This window comes from Salvelinus fontinalis, chromosome 21 (assembly GCF_029448725.1).
Source record: "Salvelinus fontinalis isolate EN_2023a chromosome 21, ASM2944872v1, whole genome shotgun sequence".
NCBI lineage: Eukaryota > Metazoa > Chordata > Actinopteri > Salmoniformes > Salmonidae > Salvelinus > Salvelinus fontinalis.
Window position 1 is genome coordinate 33,736,732 of NC_074685.1, and position 18,934 is coordinate 33,755,665.

The following is an 18,934-nucleotide window of genomic DNA, read 5'->3' on the forward strand; positions in this document are numbered from 1 at the left end:
TTGTCTCACCAAAAATACTGAGTAGACCAACTGTATCAAGCATTATGTCAAATCAACAGCACACATCGGGGTGGAGGTTTGTTCCATTTTATTAGATATTCTGTTCAATTCCATTATCTAGACCTTGCCACAGCTCAGCAGCTGTGAAACAAAAAATATTTTTACATTCACTACTAAATTCCCATGAATTTTACCTTGTGATCAGAAAATCTTTTTCTTTCAAAGGAAATGTACAGTAGATTTTGCAAGTGCTTGGTCATGATGACAAGACATACAGTATGTTATGGACTGTCTAAGGCTCTATTCAATCTGTATCGCTGAAGCATTAGAGTCCGTGATAGAAATTTAAGGTAATTTTTCAATTGAGCCGACATATGCAGTGTTTACCGTGAATGCGGTCTCTGCTAATGCGGGAACATTGCCTTTAAAACTCAATCCCGCTGTAATGCTTAACTTCAACGATACGGATTTAATAGAGCCCTAAGGCCAGTGTTTCTCAATCCCTTCCTGGGAGGATCCACAGAGTTGCACGTGTTTGTTCCAGCCCAGTGCTAACACACCTGATTAAACTAATCAGTGGCTTGGTGATAGGTAGTTGAATCAGGTGTTAGTGCTGGGATAGAACAAAAATGTGCAACCCCTCCCCTCACACCCTGGTTGACACTGGCATTTCTATAAAGACTAACCCATATCATGGGACAGTTATGGGTCACATTCGACCCAATAGACAATGATCCAACAGGAATAGCTAAAATCTACAAGACAAAACATTAAAAAGAGAAACAATAAAATGGCCCAAAAACTTCACTGTTTCACTTAACAGTGTCTCACTCCAACGGTTCATTACCCAGGAGATCAAAATCTTAAAACAATATCACAATGGGAATTAACTATCAAATTCTTAAAGTTAGTATAAATAGATACACTTATATATCCTTATCTGTTAATGCTGCAGCAGGTTGCTACATGGTCAGCATTGCGCCGATGGAGAACGTATTACTGTCTTTGCGTACTTCAGAGAAATTCATTACCTCAGACACATTGTATTACCTTCGTGAATGTACAACTCCAAAATTGATGAAAGCCATGGGGGCGGAACATCAAATGACCACAGTCACAGATCTAGGATCAGATTATTCTCCAAATCCTAACCTTAGCCATTGGCAGGAAAAAAAGGGAATCTTTCGAAGCAGTGTCTGAACAACACGCTGATCTGAAATCAAGAGTGTGATTATATTTACGCCTTAAATAACACCCCATTTACAATATTGTCCTGCCAAAAGTAGTGCACTATATATGGAACAGGTCGCCATTAGAGCCAGCGTCCTGCTGTATATAGTTACAGTACTGGGAGACAAGACAGGTCCGTCTAGAGTAGACCCGACCACCATGTATCATCGTCAATATGAAATCAGAGGACGGTCAACACTACAGTAGTAGAACTAGGCTGGTAGTCCCACAGGACAGCTGGACAGTCACAAGGACCATGTCTTTCTGTCCCTCCTAATGGTATAGCAGACCTGGGGATCATCTATCAAATACTTCAAAGTATAAAAATAAAAAAAGCCACCAAAGTCTAGCTCTCGCTCCGATGTCATTAACGCGCGACGTGACTCCAAGTAGGCAGAAAGCAAAGGGGCATCAAGGAGGTACTAGATACAGCTGGTTTAGCAGCACGAGGCAAAAAAAATGACGAAATGTTTACAACCTTAACACGTTAAAAAGGGAAATGACGACAACATACATGATCAATAGACAGTAATGCAACAACAAAAACACAGCAAAAAAAAAAAAACATACAAGAAATGTAGAAGTTTGCCAAACCACTCGATCACAACCCTGAGTGGAGGGAGAACAGCGTGACAAACATAACTACAATTATCCAAGAGGATATACAAAACCATTTACAGTATACACACACTCTTCATCATCATCATCATCAGTTATAGTAAAATAGAAGCTAGGTTGCCCTGGGGCAGCCCAGCCCTCTTGTTAAAAACCAGAGGCCAATTCCATTTCAATGGAGTCCATTCAGGAAATGCATTTGAAAGTCCAATCCAAGAAATTACATGTTTAAATTGAATTGAAATTTCTGGTTGAAGTCCTTAAAGGACTGAGTTGAAGTAGACCCAGCCCTGGTATTGAAGCCCTAGTTTACAGGAGAGGGGTGCAGCCACAGCGCAAGGCCAATTTACAACAGGCTGGATCAGGTAGCAGCGAGAAGCATAGCTGTGCCAAAACCACTCAGAAGCAGAATCCTAAACACACAACTACATATCTAGCCATAGTTGTGTCCACAGAGGATCCTAACCCTCTCTCGTTTGGACACACTCTCCCTAACGGCAGAGTACGGAGGCATCTGAACGCACATGCACTGCCAGTCACTGTGGGTTGCAGTTGTACACATGCACTCACGAGAGTGTGTGTGTGTGTGTGTCTGGCTTATATTGTAAGGTAGCGAAGGAAAATCAAGTCATGCAGAAACATCAGGTTCTACGAGAGAGAGCCACAGACCTGGGCCAAATCAACAAAATAACAACTGTCTCCCCAGCCACCTGTCAGACAGACAGGACAGAGACCAGGGGTTGAAGTGCTTCATCTACATCCCAAAATGGCAGCCTGTTCAGACCCAGCGCTCAGGCCAGAAGTGGTGCACTATATGGAATAGGGTGCCATTTGGGACGCGTTTCACGTCTGCAGACCACTACAACTCGGATAAGGGCTGATACGGACCGTAGTCTCAGGAGGGGGAAGAAACAAGGATGAAACCAACCGGAGCCATGGCAGAATGACAGATACAGTGTGATAAAAACAGGGAACACAAATACATGAAAAATAAAATTGGTCCAATACCTGTTAATACATTATCTTATTCCAATTTTGGGGGAAATTATAACATACAGAGAACTGTAAAATAACAAATAACATTCTTATCTGTTTAAAAGGCTTGGCTTTCTGTGTCTCTGGATACAAACGAAGCCCGTCTTATAATCAACTAACAATTACATTTACCTTCTGTGCAAAGAGTTTAAAAATTTTCTTTAAATGCAAAACCGCTTTTGTTTTTCTGTGTGAATCGGAGGCATGTGATTGAGGGTCAGTACAATAACATTGACCAATCAGGACAAACCCCCCCATATGAATCATGGGAGACAGGAAGTAGAGCAGAGACTTCCTCTCCTCTGTGGACATGGTAACATCATCATGGAAGGGTTTTGTTGGTCAACCTCACTGCTCGTGAGCCGCAGTCATGCCTCGAACCTGACCTGACCTACGCAGCTGGGACAAGGAGGAAGGAGAAAGAACAAGAGGGCGGAGAAAGAACAGAGAGATTAAAATAATGCGGGTGTCACCACAGTACCCCCTGAAGGACAAGAGTCTGTCTGTGATGAGACGGAGGAGTGAACCACTTTCTTCATTCCATCAAATGACTATTGCCTGGTTCATATAATGTAGCTACACCTAAAAACTTCCTACACTGCCAATGTTCACTTCATGAAATACAAAAAGAGTATTTCCCCTTTACAGAACATCAACCCATCTCCATCACAGTGAGAACTCTTATCCTCTCTGTCCACATGACAGATAATTCCCCATGTAGGCAACATGACATGCAGAAAGATGGCAGACACCAACAGGGTAGTGGCACAGCCCCAACACCTGGAACCACACACATTAAAACACACACTGAACAGACCATGTTAGTTAGAAAGTGGACAAAACAAACAAAAACAAATGAAGTTTTGAAAAAGGAGGATAAAAGTGGTGCAGCAGAACTGCAGAGAGAGCCAGACGGAACGGAAGGCAGGCGTGATGGAAAGAGGCAGAAACAGAATGAGACAGCCACATGGAGACAGAGCCAAAGCAACCATAGACAGAAGGACAGACTGAACCAGAACGTTTGATTAGACTGGCAAAATGCAGCTGGCAAAATGTGAAAAAAATCAAAACAAAAAAAACAGGCGATGAGCAACGAAAACGAGTGGGGGGGGGGGGGGGGAGATGCAATGAAGACGAGTGCAGGCGTGGGATGAGTCCACAACACCACGATGATGTCATTTCCTGTGTCCTGCTGGGGAACTTACTCAGCCTCTGACCTACAGGGGCGGGGGCTACTCTTCCGAGGTTGCTGAGGTTCCTCGCACGGTGCCCTTCTCACGCATCTAAAGGCAGCAGAGCAGAACTATCAGCTGGACCAATCAGAGCTCCATAGGAGGGTCAAAGGTTAAGGCCTAGTGAGGGTCACGGTCAGTCCTAGAGGGCTGATTTGTTGTTATTGTGGTTCCTGATCCCTTAATGCCTCTGGAATCAGGTGTTAGTTACCTCTTCATCATCATCATAAACATCAAAATAAGTCTCCCCGTCTATGCACCACAAAAAAAATACCAGCACTTTCTCAAACTCTAAAGGCACAAGTCTAAAACCTACAAAACAATGGCAGACATCAACTGTGCGTTTGTGTATTACCTCTTCCAGCTCTTTCTTGGTCTCCTCTTCCATTCGTCGGATGTCCGCCATGGTCAGCTCCACCCAGTTGTCGATCCAACAGAACAACTGGCGATGGAAGTTAGTGAAAATACGCTTCTCTTGCTGAAAGAAGGAGAGAGGTGGAGGTAGGACAGATGAGTGATGACAATATTAGGTATCAGTCTTTCCTCATTAGAAGCCCTAAAAGCAATGTGAAAAGGCTAAGAGAGAGAGAGAGATAAAAGCGTTGTACCTTCTGGATGAAGTTCTCTACTTTGGTCTGCAGGCCCCACCACTTGAACTTGACAGTGACCAGTTTGTAGGCACACATCTTAGGACAGTCCGTCTTGTTCATCAGATCGTTCTGTCAGAGGACAAACACAGGAAGGGTGACGAGGAAAATATTTCAAATGACATTTTCTACAATGTTGATTTTGGGCCAGTAGCGTCCAGCAACGCAAACAAGAGAAGCGTGGCACGTTGATTTAACCCTCTTCTAACGAGGTCAAACGTCAACATGACCAACTAACACAGACAAGGCAGGAGGGAGTCTAGTCCTGTACCTTCCATTCAGGTGAGAGTGGTCCTCTGCCTGTCTTTGTCGATTTGAAGAGAGCAGGGTCCTCCTCTGGTTTATAGTCCTGTAGGAGAGAACGTACATTACACAACATGCATACTGAAAACATATACACATTACACCCCATTATAATCCTGCAGGAGTGAACACACACACAGGGAAACTATTGAAAGAGAGTACTAATGTAGATGAAGATAATAGTATCTAGAATGAAGCCTCTACCAGATTTCTTACGGTTCACACACTACTGTGTAAAAGGAGATGTGTGGATGATCTGAGGAACTGGGAGATCAACGCAATTCCCTTATGATGAAGAACCGCCACAGGCTCTCCCCTAGTCCCCACTTAAATAAAAAAAATACTAAAAAATAAAAAAATTACAAATAATAATCGGTCAGACCTGTGTGTGTGTCTGCAGCAGATGGACCCTCGGATTAAGCCGTGGCCCTGCCACTGATCCACTTATGTCATTAGGAGTAGAGGAGCCACTACTGTAGCACATGCTCTCTCTCTGTCCTGAGTGTTCAGTCAGTACTATACAGGAGAGACTGACACGACAGACATGGTAGGCCCACCACAGACAGAGAAGCTCACTCCAATACCGTCTCTCAACTACAGTCATTGGGTGTCCTGCACTGTGGCTTTTGGGTGGGAGGAAGGCTGATTACGCAGACTTATAGCGACAACAAGTCACGTCAGCAGTGTGTCAGTAAGGTGACGTGTAGATGAGAGTTTCTACACAGTGTCTTGCGCAGGCACATTTTCTGGCAGGCAGGAAGACACTGCCAGGCTAACAGCAGATACAGGCTAGGGATGACACTAGACTGGTAGTAATCTCTTGTGGACAGATGCACGTTACATAAAAATGGTAGTAACATCTGTCGACAGACCGTGGGATGCGACGACTAAAAAGGAATTTTGTTCCGGACCGGTACGCTGATTTCTCGTCACTGATTATTTGGACAAACCACGATTTCAAAGGTTCGAGCGCCTTCCGAATTTCAGAAGGGAAGGGGACGTTCAGCCAATACTTCACATACACATACATTTTTTTACCCTTATTTAACTAGGCAAATCAGTTAAGAACAAATTCGTATTTACAATGACGGACTACTCAGGACAACGCTGGGCCAATTGTGCGCCGCATTATGGGACTCTCAATCACGGCCGGATGTGATACAGCCTGGACTCGAACCAGGGGCTGTAGTGGCACCTCTTGCACTGAGATGCAGTGCCTTAGACGGCTGAGTCACTCGGGAGCCCGAAACTTGCCTTAGACTTGCCAGAAACTGTCTGAAAGATTCCATTCAGAGGGGTGAGAATTCAGCAGCGTTGTTAGTATATTTTCTAACACGTCCCCCCAAGATCTTAAACGAGCTTGACGCAATTAAGCAAGATTTTAGTTCTGGGTGTTCAAGATTAGACTGGCACACAGCCAGTCAACATGCAGTGGCACAACTCGTCCACATGGGGGAGAAAAATACATTGAAGACGTAACCGTCAGTGCCTGGGACAGGGGCGCTGTACTGGGACAGATTATTTTACCACCTGGGAAGAGAGCCATCTTCATGTCACTGATCTAAAACGGCTGATGAGCGGTTAAAACCTCACGGCTTGAACCAATAGTCATGTCTGGTCTGACGAGCAATATAGGACAAATCTATTTAGTCTAATATTGTTCCAAGTATTCATAAATATTGGTCACATACACGTGTTTAGCAGATGTGTGTGTGTGTCCACTCACCCCATGGGCCACCACATCTTTGTCTGCGATATCGATGGGGACTACCTCCACTGTCTTCCACGTAGGACCATCCAAGTCATGCACGTTTTCCAGTGTTCCCATGTCAGGTTTGTGCCACGTCTCGATCTTTATCAGGAAGTCATCTTTCATATACTCGTTCTGGAAGGAGTGGAGAGAGAAAGGAGAAGTGAGCAAAGAAAGGATAGAAAAATCTAATTGGTCCATGTTTTAATCAAGTCTCCTAACTGAATTCTAATTGATGTGGGTCGGGGCGGCAGCCATATTGGGTTTACCATTCCAAATGTTTGATTAGTTACTACACTTCTTCTGTACAGTAGCTTTAAAACGTTAGCCAATGGCAAGCTAGAAAGTGCCTTAAATAGAGAACCAATGGGAATCTCTAATGCTGAGAAAGCCTTGAATGGAGGCCGGAGGCCTATTTAAACCCAACAGCTAATCTAATTAACTGATCGGCCTGAAACGACACGTCTGGTTAGTGAACTTCTGCACTCTGCCCAACTAAACAGTGGCGTGCTAGCATTAGCAGCGTAGCTAGCTACACACCACCACGCTCCGGAAGTCACACTAACGGGAATGAGTGTCTCAACAACACTACCACACACAGACAATGGCAAGAGTCTGGGGAACATGGTGTGTGTGTGTGTGTGTGTGTGTGTGTGGTCAGTTCACTACTCACCGTTATAACTGCAGCAGATGGAGAAAACGTGCAATAGAAGAAAGAAGGAAACATTGGTTAACTTTCAATAAAACTATTAATGTGACAATGTTGGCCAGTCCCAATCAGAACTTGGCTCAATTGAGTGTTTAAACAAGAGTTCTGAGACTCACCGGTGCGACAGAACGGGTATGCGTTCCAGGCTTTTTCATGGAAGACTAATGCTCCCTCTGGTGCAATATACCTCAACCAGGCTGGGACTTTACTGCCAAGAGAGACAGGAGTCAATCAGATGGCTGCGTTTACACATGTAGTCCAATTCAAATACATTTTCACTAATTGGTCTTTTGAGATCAGCTCTTTTATCAGTAATTGGGCAAAAGATCAGAATCCACCACCCCAACACTGTATGTGTGTACCTCTTATGTGGCAGATTTGGTGTGTGTGTGTGTGTGTGTACCTCTTTAGATGGTAGACTTTGTGCGTGTACTGTCCCTTCTCTCCCTCGTCCTCGTAGGGTTCATTTATCAGCACCTCGATGCCCTCTCCTCCCCCCGTCTCATTCTTACTGGCCTCTGCTACAGTGAACAGCTGACCGACTTGGTACTACAACACAGAGAAGAACACAGAAATGTGTCACGTACACGCAGAACATCAAAGTGTCACTAACACACATCAATTGGGCCAATCACTGACAGAGTCACTGTTAGTGGTTGAACGGGATGTTATTTGATGTTGTGTTTATATGGTTTATGACAATCCACATTAAGGGTTAGTGGTTTAGGATATGGGAAGCTAATGCCATTTCACACACATGAACTCTATACATATCAGAAAGGGAGTTGTGACCGGACAACACAAAGCTCTGCATTGTGTGTAGAAAGAGATTTTGGGTGTGTGTGTCGTTGCGTCGACGGTACCACAGAAAGAGGGCCAATACAGTCACCGGCCCAATTCTGCAACCCTGTCTTATTGTTCTCTAACAAGGGACCTATTGTCCCCCTGCATCGGCCCGAACACACACAGTTCCACTTTAGGGACAAGGGAGGAGGAAAGGAGATTCTCAGACAAACTGGAACAGTGGGCCTTAGTTGGCTGCAATGTATTTGGCTTGTTTTGAATTGATTCCAAGGGAGAGATAGGGAGGAAGGAAGATGAGGAGGCTTTCTGCAGCACCTCCTCACATCGAACCTACTGCTCTAGAGGATGGGTCAGTTACTGAGCTACCGTTTCTCTATTATCAGCTACAGTTTGTCCTGAGAGGCTTTACACATCGGTGTGAAATCTAATGCTTCCCTTGATACCCTGGGCACATCTAGAGGTGATGGGGATGCCAGGCAAACCGCTTGACCAAGGTTTTCTATACCAACATCTACGACTCTGCCTAGGGATCAATAAAGCCCAACTACTCCATATCATGAATATACACTGAGTGTACAAAACATTAGGAACACCTTCCTAATATTGAGTTGCATCCCCTTTTCCCCTCAGAACAGCCTCAATTCAGGGCATGGACTCCACAAGGTGTCGAACGTGTTCCACAGGGATGCTGGCCCATGTTGTCTCCAACGCTTCCCACAGTTGTGTGACATTGGCTGGATGTCCTTTGGGTGGTGGACCATTCTTGATACATACAGGAAACGGTTGATCATGAAAAACCCAGCAGCAGTGCAGTTACTGACACAAACCGGTGCGCCTGCCACGTACTATCCATACCCCGTTCAAAGGCACTGAAATATTTGTGTCTTGCCCATTCACCCTCAATGGCACAATCCATGTCTCTACTTGTTTAAATAAAATGTAAATAAAGTATAAAGTACAAGTGTCAAGGCTTAAAGATCCTTCTTTAACCCGTCTCCGCCCCTTCAGCTACACTGATTGAAGTGGATTTAAAAAAGGTGACATCAATAAGGGATCATAGATGTCACCTGGATTCACCTGGTCTTTTTGTCTTGGATAGAGCAGTCATTCCTAACGTGTTGTACACTCAGTGTACAGTAGTTGAAACTACAACCACACATAACAAGCCTTCAGAGCTGCAGCCTGCTCTGAAGTTAATCTTTATATGGAAGGGAGGTGATTGACCTCAGTCCGTAGAACCTGACTAGGAGGGGGGGGGGGGGGGGGGGGCCTTCCCTGTCAGGATATATGACCCCTCCAGGGTGGTGACTTTACAGCTGTCACACTGTGTACCTGCACTAAAAATCTGTATATGCTGCTACTACATCACATGCTTCAGGAGAACATCATGTGTCTCAATGCTGGAGTTTTAATGCTGTGACAAAACGGACTGCAGTGGAAAGAAAGGTCACAGACATTCACCGATATAAGCTGCTGCTACTAGGGATGTGACAAACGGACTCCCCCCCCCCCCCCCTATTCTGTTAAAACGCTAAGACCGCCAGGGGGGGCAATGACGTTCCATCTACCGCAGTCATTGGCTGAATCTTACGACGAAACACTTAAACCGAACACATGCACAAGCCAGGACGGCCTTAAGCGATCTGTCTCGCGCATGACTCACTCACTACGAAACACGGGCACTGCGGCAGACACACACGCATAGTGACAAAGTTGTAAACAAAAATCGACATCTCTACACCTGTATATCGGTCGCCAGTGATTTCATCAGCTGATTTAGCTTGTTGTAGCCTACCTGCTGCTAGCTACAGGTAACTGCCAACATAAAAGGAAGCACTTGTGTAAATGAGGGATACAACATTATATTGAAAGCAGGTGCTTCCACACAGGTGTGGTTCTTGAGTTAATTAAGCAATAAAACATCCCATCATGCTTAGGGCCATATAAAAATATCAGTCACAATGGTCAAAGTTCATCATTACACTATTGTTCTAAATTAAAATCAACCTCTTCACCCTCATTCAGTTAGGCCTCATTTCAAATTCAATTGTGAAGTAAGGTGCACAATTATCAGTTTCCCTTTCCTCCATTAAGCTTATGTCGTTCATTCAGTGAGGAAAGAGACATTAGCGTCTGGCTGGGTACCAACGTCCTACAGCGTGTTTGTCTTGGCCTGTTAAGGTAGGAATAGGTGTGTAATAAAATGGAATACTTAAAAAAAAAAAAAAAAAAAAAAAAAAAACTCTACATACGGATTTTTTGAAAATCAAACGTTCGTAGCCGTTGGCCTATGGCGGTTCTAGTGTTAATAGGTGTGTGTGTTTTCAGGCCGTTGCAGGGGGACAATATGTCCCTTGTTAGAGAACAGGGTTGCAGAATTGGGCCGGTATTGGTCCTCTCCCTGTGGCACGGTCACCGCAGACATAAATCAACACTTTTCTACATAGTTACCAGTTCTCAACCCAATTGAACACTTATGGGAGATTCTTGAGCGGCACCTGAAACAGCATTTACCATCAACAACAAAATATGGAATTTCTCATGGAAGAATGGTGTTGCATCCTTCCAAGAGTTCCAGACACTTGTAGAATCTATACCAAGGCGCATTGAAGCTGCTCTGGTGGCTCGTGGTGGCCCAACGCCCTATTAAGACACTATGCTTTGGCAAAGTGGGTGGGGTTATATCCTGCCTGTTTGGCCCTGTCCGGGGGTATCATCGAATGGGGCCACAGTGTCTCCTGACCCCTCCTGTCTCAGCCTCCAGTATTTATGCTGCAGTAGTTAATGTGTCGGGGGACTAGGATCAGTCTGTTATATCTGCATTATTTCTCCTGTCTTATCCGGTGTCCTGTGTGAATTTAAGTATGCTCTCTCTAATTCTCTCTTTCGGAGGACCTGAGCCCTAGCACCATGCCTCAGGACTACCTAGCATGATGACTCCTTGCTGTCCCCAGTCCACCTGGCCTTGCTGCTGCTCCAGTTTCAACTGTTCTGCCTGCGGCTATGGAACCCTGACCTGTTCACCGGACGTGCTACCTGTCCCAGACCTGCTGTTTTCAACTCTCTAGAGAGAGCAGGAGCGGTAGAGATACTCTCAATGATCGGCTATGAAAAGCCAACTGACATTTACTCCTGAGGTGCTGACTTGTTGCACCCTCGACAACTACTGTGATTATTATTATTTGACCATGCTGGTCATTTATGAACATTTGAACATCTTGGCCATGTTCTGCTATAATCTCCACCCTGCACAGCCAGAAGAGGACTGGCCACCCCTCATAGCCTGGTTCCTCTAGGTTTCTTCCTAGGTTTTGGCCTTTCTAGGGAGTTTTTCCTAGCCACACTTCTACACCTGCATTGCTTGATGTTTGGGGTTTTAGGCTGTGTTTCTGTACAGCACTTTGATATCAGCTGATGTAAGAAGGGCTATATAAATTTGATATGTTGGATTTTCCTTTATTTTGTCAGTTACCTTTGGGTCACTGACAAACACAGGGATGGAATTTGAGCTAGCTAAATATGTTGGGCACTGCACTGTAAACAGTGTGCACAATGGCACTAATTTATGATAGTTTTACAGCTTGCTGATGAAGTTGTAGACGTGTTCCCAGCAGTCAGTCCGTACTTAAGCATGTTTCCAAAGCACCAAACAGCTACGTTGTAACGTTGGGTCAGCTAAAAGCAAAGTGCAGCAGCAGACTCGAAGAGCAGGCTGTTCGCGGCCGTCGCTTGCCTTTCTCTGCCATTTTTCCGATGTGCGGAGAGCTTTATATACGTGTGGCAAAAATTCAAAAGATGCATATCTCCTACTAACGTTACAGCATTGTTGTGTTAGGTATGTCATTTTTTGTTATTGCCTTTATGAAGATCGGGAGTTATTAGTGGTAGTTTTGTGATAACAGCACTGTGATAAAAATTGTATGAAAGATGTTTTTCCCCCCTTTCTGTCAGGGATTTTTTCTTAACGTTAACGTCCCAATTTCGTTTAAACCCTAGTTGGTTTTAATATTAATCCTGCTGCTCAGTCACTTTTACCCCTGCCCAGGACCGGCTCCAGGCAAAAACCGCCACCCCCTAAAATTGTAAAAGTTTCAGGAACGGAGACGGGGTCTCTACTCACTGTTGAGAGTTAGAATAGTAGAATGGACAAGGTGCAAGTTCGAAATTTGGATGTGCGTCAGCAATTTTTTATCTTGTTTTGCGAGTCACTGACAGTCACTCAATTATCCATGTCAGCTAACAATTTGATTGTTTAATTAGTTCAGCCAGCTATCATGGCAGAATACCGAATGATCACGCAGGGCATGTGCCCAGGGGCCCTGACCTCCAGAGTGCCCCCATTGATTTTGTTAGTCATTCTCACTCAGATATCATGAACATAGGCAAAATGTGTAGAAATGCAGAAAATTAGGTGTATTTTTTTTTTTTTTTTTTTTTTTTTTTTTAATCTCTGCGCAGCATGGCAAACTTTTTAGAATTGTAAGAAATTCACTTGTACATTTCTCTTCGGCATCAAGGGTAGGCACTAATGTTTTGCTTGCTTAAAGCCCCCAAAAGGCTAGTGCCGGCCCTGCCCCTATGTGCATATCTACCCCTACTACCACTGTATCCCTGCACATTGATATGATACTGACCTTGTATAAAATAAAATAAAGAAATCAGATGAGAAGTAAAACAAGAGAATGTACATCTGACCTAGTATAAATTCTGTGCTCTTTAAGATCCTATTCTGGATTTTGACCTTTAATATTAAACACTGCATTGTTGAGGAAGAGCTTGTAAGCCAGCATTTCACCGTACTGTTTCACACCCGATGCATCCTGTGCATGCAACAGATAAACCTATCGTCACAAACAAAAGTTAATCAAGGCATTATCAATGCCAACACCAATTATGACCTGCTTTCATACATGTAGACTTGCATGCATGAAAGCAGGAAACTAGCACATGTAGACTTGCATGCATGAAAGCAGGAAACTAGCACATGTAGACTTGCATGCATGAAAGCAGGAAACTAGCACATGTAGACTTGCATGCATGAAAGCAGGAAACTAGCACATGTAGACTTGCATGCATGAAAGCAGGAAACTAGCACATGTAGACGTGCATGCATGAAAGCAGTAAACTAGCACATGTAGACGTGCATGCATGAAAGCAGGAAACTAGCATAACAAATTGTGTTTGTGTGGGCTATGACATGGTGGCACTCACCTCTTGCACAGAGATCGGTAGGATCACACGGCTGTTAGAGAGAAATAAATAAAGACAAACATAAGAAAACAAAGACTTCCTACCAGTGTTTTGATTTATTAGGACGCCCATTAGCCGACGACAGCTAGTCTTACTGGGGTCCAACACATAACGAACGAGGCATCACTGACAAAATACTTTACAATTTACATACATTTGAAACATTAACATGTAGTGTGTGTTACACATAGTGTCACACGAAGAGACAAAAAGGGGCCCTTGCAGTAAACCAAACCATATCCATGCCTCAGCCTGTCTTGGCAGAGTTCAACCAGAGCCAGGAGTAAACTCCAGTAACCCCACATCATTCAGACCGCTGAGCTGAACATTTTCTATTAGGAAAGAACTCCATTTATTTTTAAACGGACGATTTGAACATTTCATTTGGATACTCATTCAGCTTGTTCTGGGAGGATGAAGAGATGCGTCTGCCCTACACAGTACTTTCCAGTGAATGTCCACCAGAGCTGTTGCCAGAGAATTTCATGTTCATTTCTCTACCAAATGCCACCTCCAAATTCGTTTGAGAGAATTTGGCAGTACGTCCAACCGGCCTCACAACCGTAGACCACACACGTGTATGGCATTGTGTGGGCGAGCAGTTTGCTGATGTCAACGTTGTGAACAGAGTGCCCCATGGTGGCGGTGGGGTTATGGCACGGCCAGGCATAAGCTACAGACAACGAACACAATTCAATTTTATTGATGGCAATTTGAATGCACAGAGATACCGTGATGAGATCCTGAGGCCCCCCTTTTGTGCCATTCATCACTGCCATCACCTCATGTTTCAGCATGATAATGCACGGCCCCATCTCGCAAGGATCTGTACACAATTCCTGGAAGCTGAACATGTCCCAGTTCTGGCCTGCATACTCACCAGACATGTCACCCATTGTGCAAGTTTGGGATGCTCTGGATCGACGTGTACGACAAAGTGTTCCAATTCCCACCAATATCTAGCAACTTTACACAGCCATTGAAGAGGAGTGGGACAACATTCCACAATCAATAGCCTGACCAATTCTATGAGAAGGAGATGTCTCACCTTGCATGAGGCAAATTGTGGTCACACCAGATACTGACTGGTTCTGATCCACAACCCTACTATTTTTTTAAAAGGTATCTGTGACCAAGAGATGCATATCTGTATTCCCAGTCATGTGAAATCCATAGGTTAGGGTCTAATGAATTTATTTAATTTCACAGATTTCCTTATATGAACTGTAACTCAGTCAAATCTTTGAAATTGTTGCATTTATATTTTTGTTTAGTATACAGTGGGGCAAAAAAGTATTTAGTCCGTGTTGCCCAGCAACAGCCCCAAAACATCACTGCTCTAGAGGAGATCTGCATGGAGGAATGGGCCAAAATACCAGCAACAGTGTGTGAGAACCTTGTGAAGACTTACAGAAAACGTTTGACCTCTGTCATTGCCAACAAAGGGTATATAACAAAGTATTGAGATAAGTATTTGGTCAATAACAAAAGTTTATTTTCCACCATAATTTGCAAATAAATTCATTAAAAATCCTACAATGTGATTTTCTGGATTTTTATTTCTCATTTTGTCTGTCATAGTTGAAGTGTACCTATGATGAAAATTACAGGCCTCTCATCTTTTTAAGTGGGAGAACTTGCACAATTGGTGGCTGACTAAATACTTTTTTGCCCCACTGTATGTAGGAGTGATTTCTCATGAAACCTAGACCAATAAAGACCAGGACTTGGGGGATTTGAACTAAATGTAATCCATAGAATAGTCCTTTAGAGAAAGGATAGTTGACATAGTGTATATTTGACATATTAAATGACATTTTGGCCTTTACTCAGGCCTCCTTTAAGACTCCATAACGTCTCATCTGTAGATGCTACAAAGCTAAAATTGGTGTCATGAAGCTTTCCCTGCTTTCTCTGTAATATGAGTATCATATCAAAATACATTAATTTATGAATATTGGAAAGTATAAACACGAATATAGAAAACAATTTGGCAAATTTTTTCTACAGTCAAATGTCAACTTGAATGGGAATGTCTATGATCTATTTAAATACGTTTCCTATGGCAGATTGTCCATTGTTTTAAATTAAACTGTCATTCTCAACCACTCAAGTCAACATTCTCTGGTGTGGACCTTCAACCATCTTTGCAATACCATTTGAAAGTTGATTTCAATTGTATTCACATTTTAGTTAAATTTATCAGCCAAAACATGACACCCACCCTGTATTCAAGAGCATGCTGTGTCTCAACCGATGGTGGGCACAACAGACACCTCTGAAGATGTAGCTTAGACCCTATTTTACATCATACACTAAGTGTACAAAACATTAGGAACACCTGCTCTTTCCATGACCAGTTGAAAGCTATGATCTCTTATTTATGTCACTTGTTAAATCCACTTTAAAATCAGTGCAGATGAAGGAGAGGACAGGTTAAAAACGGATTTAAGCCTTGAGACAATGTTGTCTGTTACCTAAAAAAATGCTATAAAAAAATGGACATGGATTGTGTATGTGTGCCATTCAGAGGATGAATGGGCAAGACAAAATTATTTAAGTGCCTTTGAAAGGGGTATGGAAGTAAAGGTGGCAGGTGCACCGTTTGTGTCAAGAACTGCAATGCTGCTGGGTTAATGCTCAACAGTTTCCCGTATGTATCAAGAATGGTCCACCAAAGGACATAAAGCCAACTTGACACAACTGTGGGAAGCATTAGAGTCAACATGGAGCAGCATGCCTGTGGAACGCTTTCGACACCTTGTCAAAAGGGTTGGGGTGCAACTCAATATTAGGAAGGTGTTTTAAATGTTTTGTACAGGAAGTGTATATGAACATATACTATTTTATATATAAAATAGTTTGACAACTCTGTAAGCTTCCAAATTATATCAAACTCAACCATTTATATTTTTCAGTGACAAAGACATGGATGTCTCATGGTACGGTATGCAAAATGGGTTAACTTTGAGCAGCTTCATCTCCTGAATGTTTTGACATTCATGTCCAAAAAGTCACTTTCTGACCACTTCTACCATAGGCAAACACATATGGAAGGTTTAGTTCAAATCAAAAGGGATGCAGTCAGAAAGTGATTGAAATCATATGGAAATAATTCAAATCACTATCATTTAATCTTTCCAAAACAAAACAGAATCCAAGGAGTGGCTCCAAAAATCACAATTATGTCCTCAGTTCAGAAGGTTATTTGAAGTTAGTCGATTCAGCACATTTGCACTCTCCAGGATAAGAGGAGACATGTTTCGTTTACTCTGATAGTGTGCTGTACACAAAACCTGCTGTGTCCACTGCATGGTCTGCAAATACAACATACAGGTTCTACATATTAGAGCAATTACAAGCCCTAGCTATGGCAAATGACTTCCCACAGACAACATAAAACATGATACAGGAAAGCACAGAGCTGTCCGTGGGAAGACCTTTGGAAAAGGCAAACAGATTTATTGATCTTTCAGTCATGTCCCAAGTAGTGTCATTCCTGGATCACCTGAGGAATATCCGGTGAGCTGACTGTTCAGTCACCACCCATAGACCTTATAGGGAATAGGCACCGCTTTAGTTTTCTTGACAACTGATAGGGGATATGTCCTGACACCCTGAGCAAAACTACAGCACACACACAACTTGAGCCTGGGTCTGTTGGGGGAATTAATAAATTTAAATCTAGACAGCCCTAAACCAAATCTGGATGAAACACTAGGACAGTCACTGCACACTTGGCCAGCATGTCAGGAATGACTTGGCCAACTAGAGATGCACATTTTACATTTTTTAAACAGCATTGAGCAATACTGTCAGTGCATTACTGCGCTTGCTTGGTGGTGATGTGACTCGCACTATATCAAACAAGCAAGACAACAGATGAGGATAATTTATTGGCATTTGATTATAATGGCTTGATGATGCAGCCAAACACATAAGTGTGAGTGAACTGAAGGCTGGTAGCGAGCTATATTTGGTTGCCATGAAAACCGCTGCAGCTGAAGAGACAAGCAAACATTTAGCGCTTAACAAAATCGTCAAGGAAACCCGAGCGTGCACCCTGCAAGTAAAGTCAGGCTGAGGTAAAAGCCTCTACACTGTCGGCGGGTTGCATGTTACGCCAGGAAAGAGTAGACGGATAGACTGAACACAACACCACAGATACTGTCTTTGACAACACGGTCTAAAAATAACGGGCTAGGTAGTTGCTGGCTAGGTAATTGTAATTAGCTTAAGTGTCATTTAGCCACCCAAGCTGATAGTTAGCTTGCATGCTAGCTAGTGAACGATTTACTTGGAAAAGTGAACTAACGTTAGACAGCAAACTAACTAGCATAGTAACGTTATTGTGTGCCGACTCGCACATTAACTGTCATTTGAGTTGTATGTTATTTTGCATTTCGTAGAAACATTTCACTGACGGAGTCTAAGTATCTCGTCTTATTTAACAGAGCCCCCTGAGATGGAACCTTGATAATCTGTCACTCGCGAGACCGAAGCTTATGGCACCATGTTGGCTAGTTAGCATATAACGTTAGGTTAGCTAGTTAACTTTACAGGTATAGATACCCCGTTAGTTACTTCGTTTCCTCCATTCAGATTCATTCAAAGGTAACGGTAGCTAGCTATCGATGTTGTCTAGGCCTAAACACCGGTATCATGAAGACACATCCTGATCCACCCAAACGCTCACAATATCATCTCAACTGCCACAAATACACAAACACTTATTTCAAATTACAGCCACATTGACTCAATAAATTGCCGAACATAATTATATGTTAAATACTTCAACTCACTATTCCTTGATAAGCACCATCTTCTCCTCCCGGGCTGCGGCTGCGCAAGGTTCTCGACGTCACCAGAAATTATCAACAACAAATTGTTTCCGCCCACGGGAGTCGCCGATTGGTCAGAACTTGCATACCTTGTAAACGGGGATGGAGAATTGTCAGTGCTATCTAGACTCCTTGCGACTTCCTACCCCGAACTCGGTCAAGCTTTGATAATTGTAAGCATCTGTATATTGTTGGGGCAAAAAACTAAACGTGCACCGAGCTTGGAAAACGCTGCCCTAACCTTAACCCTTACCATTTATTTTACATGTCAACTGCAATGGTGGTATGGACGTCCCAAGCACCCCGAATAGCACAGACCAATAGAGAAGGGACGATTAATACATGTTGGTATTTGTGATCAATAATATGTCATATGTGTTGTGTGACATATATCTCTGGTTCGAACCATAGAAATGTCAAGGTTTACAGAGGTTTCTCTGGGCAAGAACTATCCCAAATAGCAGTACAGGTAGACAGTACGTTTCTAAACCAATGTCACTTATCTCAATATTATTGGT

General features: G+C 43.2%; 1 protein-coding gene across 1 annotated transcript; it reads right to left on the reverse strand.

Moving 5' to 3' along the window:
* Positions 1–71: 71 nt before the first annotated feature.
* On the reverse strand, positions 72–18,455 carry LOC129818731 (phosphatidylinositol transfer protein beta isoform-like). The gene is made up of 10 exons (XM_055874904.1): positions 18,378–18,455; positions 13,537–13,567; positions 7,925–8,070; positions 7,638–7,729; positions 7,486–7,493; positions 6,789–6,947; positions 5,031–5,108; positions 4,721–4,831; positions 4,468–4,590; positions 72–3,279 (listed from the first exon to the last, which is right to left on the reverse strand). Exons 1-10 carry the CDS (start codon positions 18,395–18,397, stop codon positions 3,229–3,231), a joined length of 819 nt encoding a protein of 272 aa, XP_055730879.1. The 5' UTR covers positions 18,398–18,455; the 3' UTR covers positions 72–3,228.
* Between the last annotated feature and the right edge of the window lie 479 nt (positions 18,456–18,934).

Coding starts and splice junctions, on each gene's coding strand:
- LOC129818731 (XM_055874904.1), bottom strand. CDS start 18,397: ATGGTGCTTATCAAGGAATA. Junction 8,071..13,536: donor TACCGATCTCTGTGCAAGAG/GTGAGTGCCACC, acceptor TCTGTGTTGTAG/TACCAAGTCGGTCAGCTGTT. Junction 5,109..6,788: donor AAGATGTGGTGGCCCATGGG/GTGAGTGGACAC, acceptor TCTCTCCTACAG/GACTATAAACCAGAGGAGGA.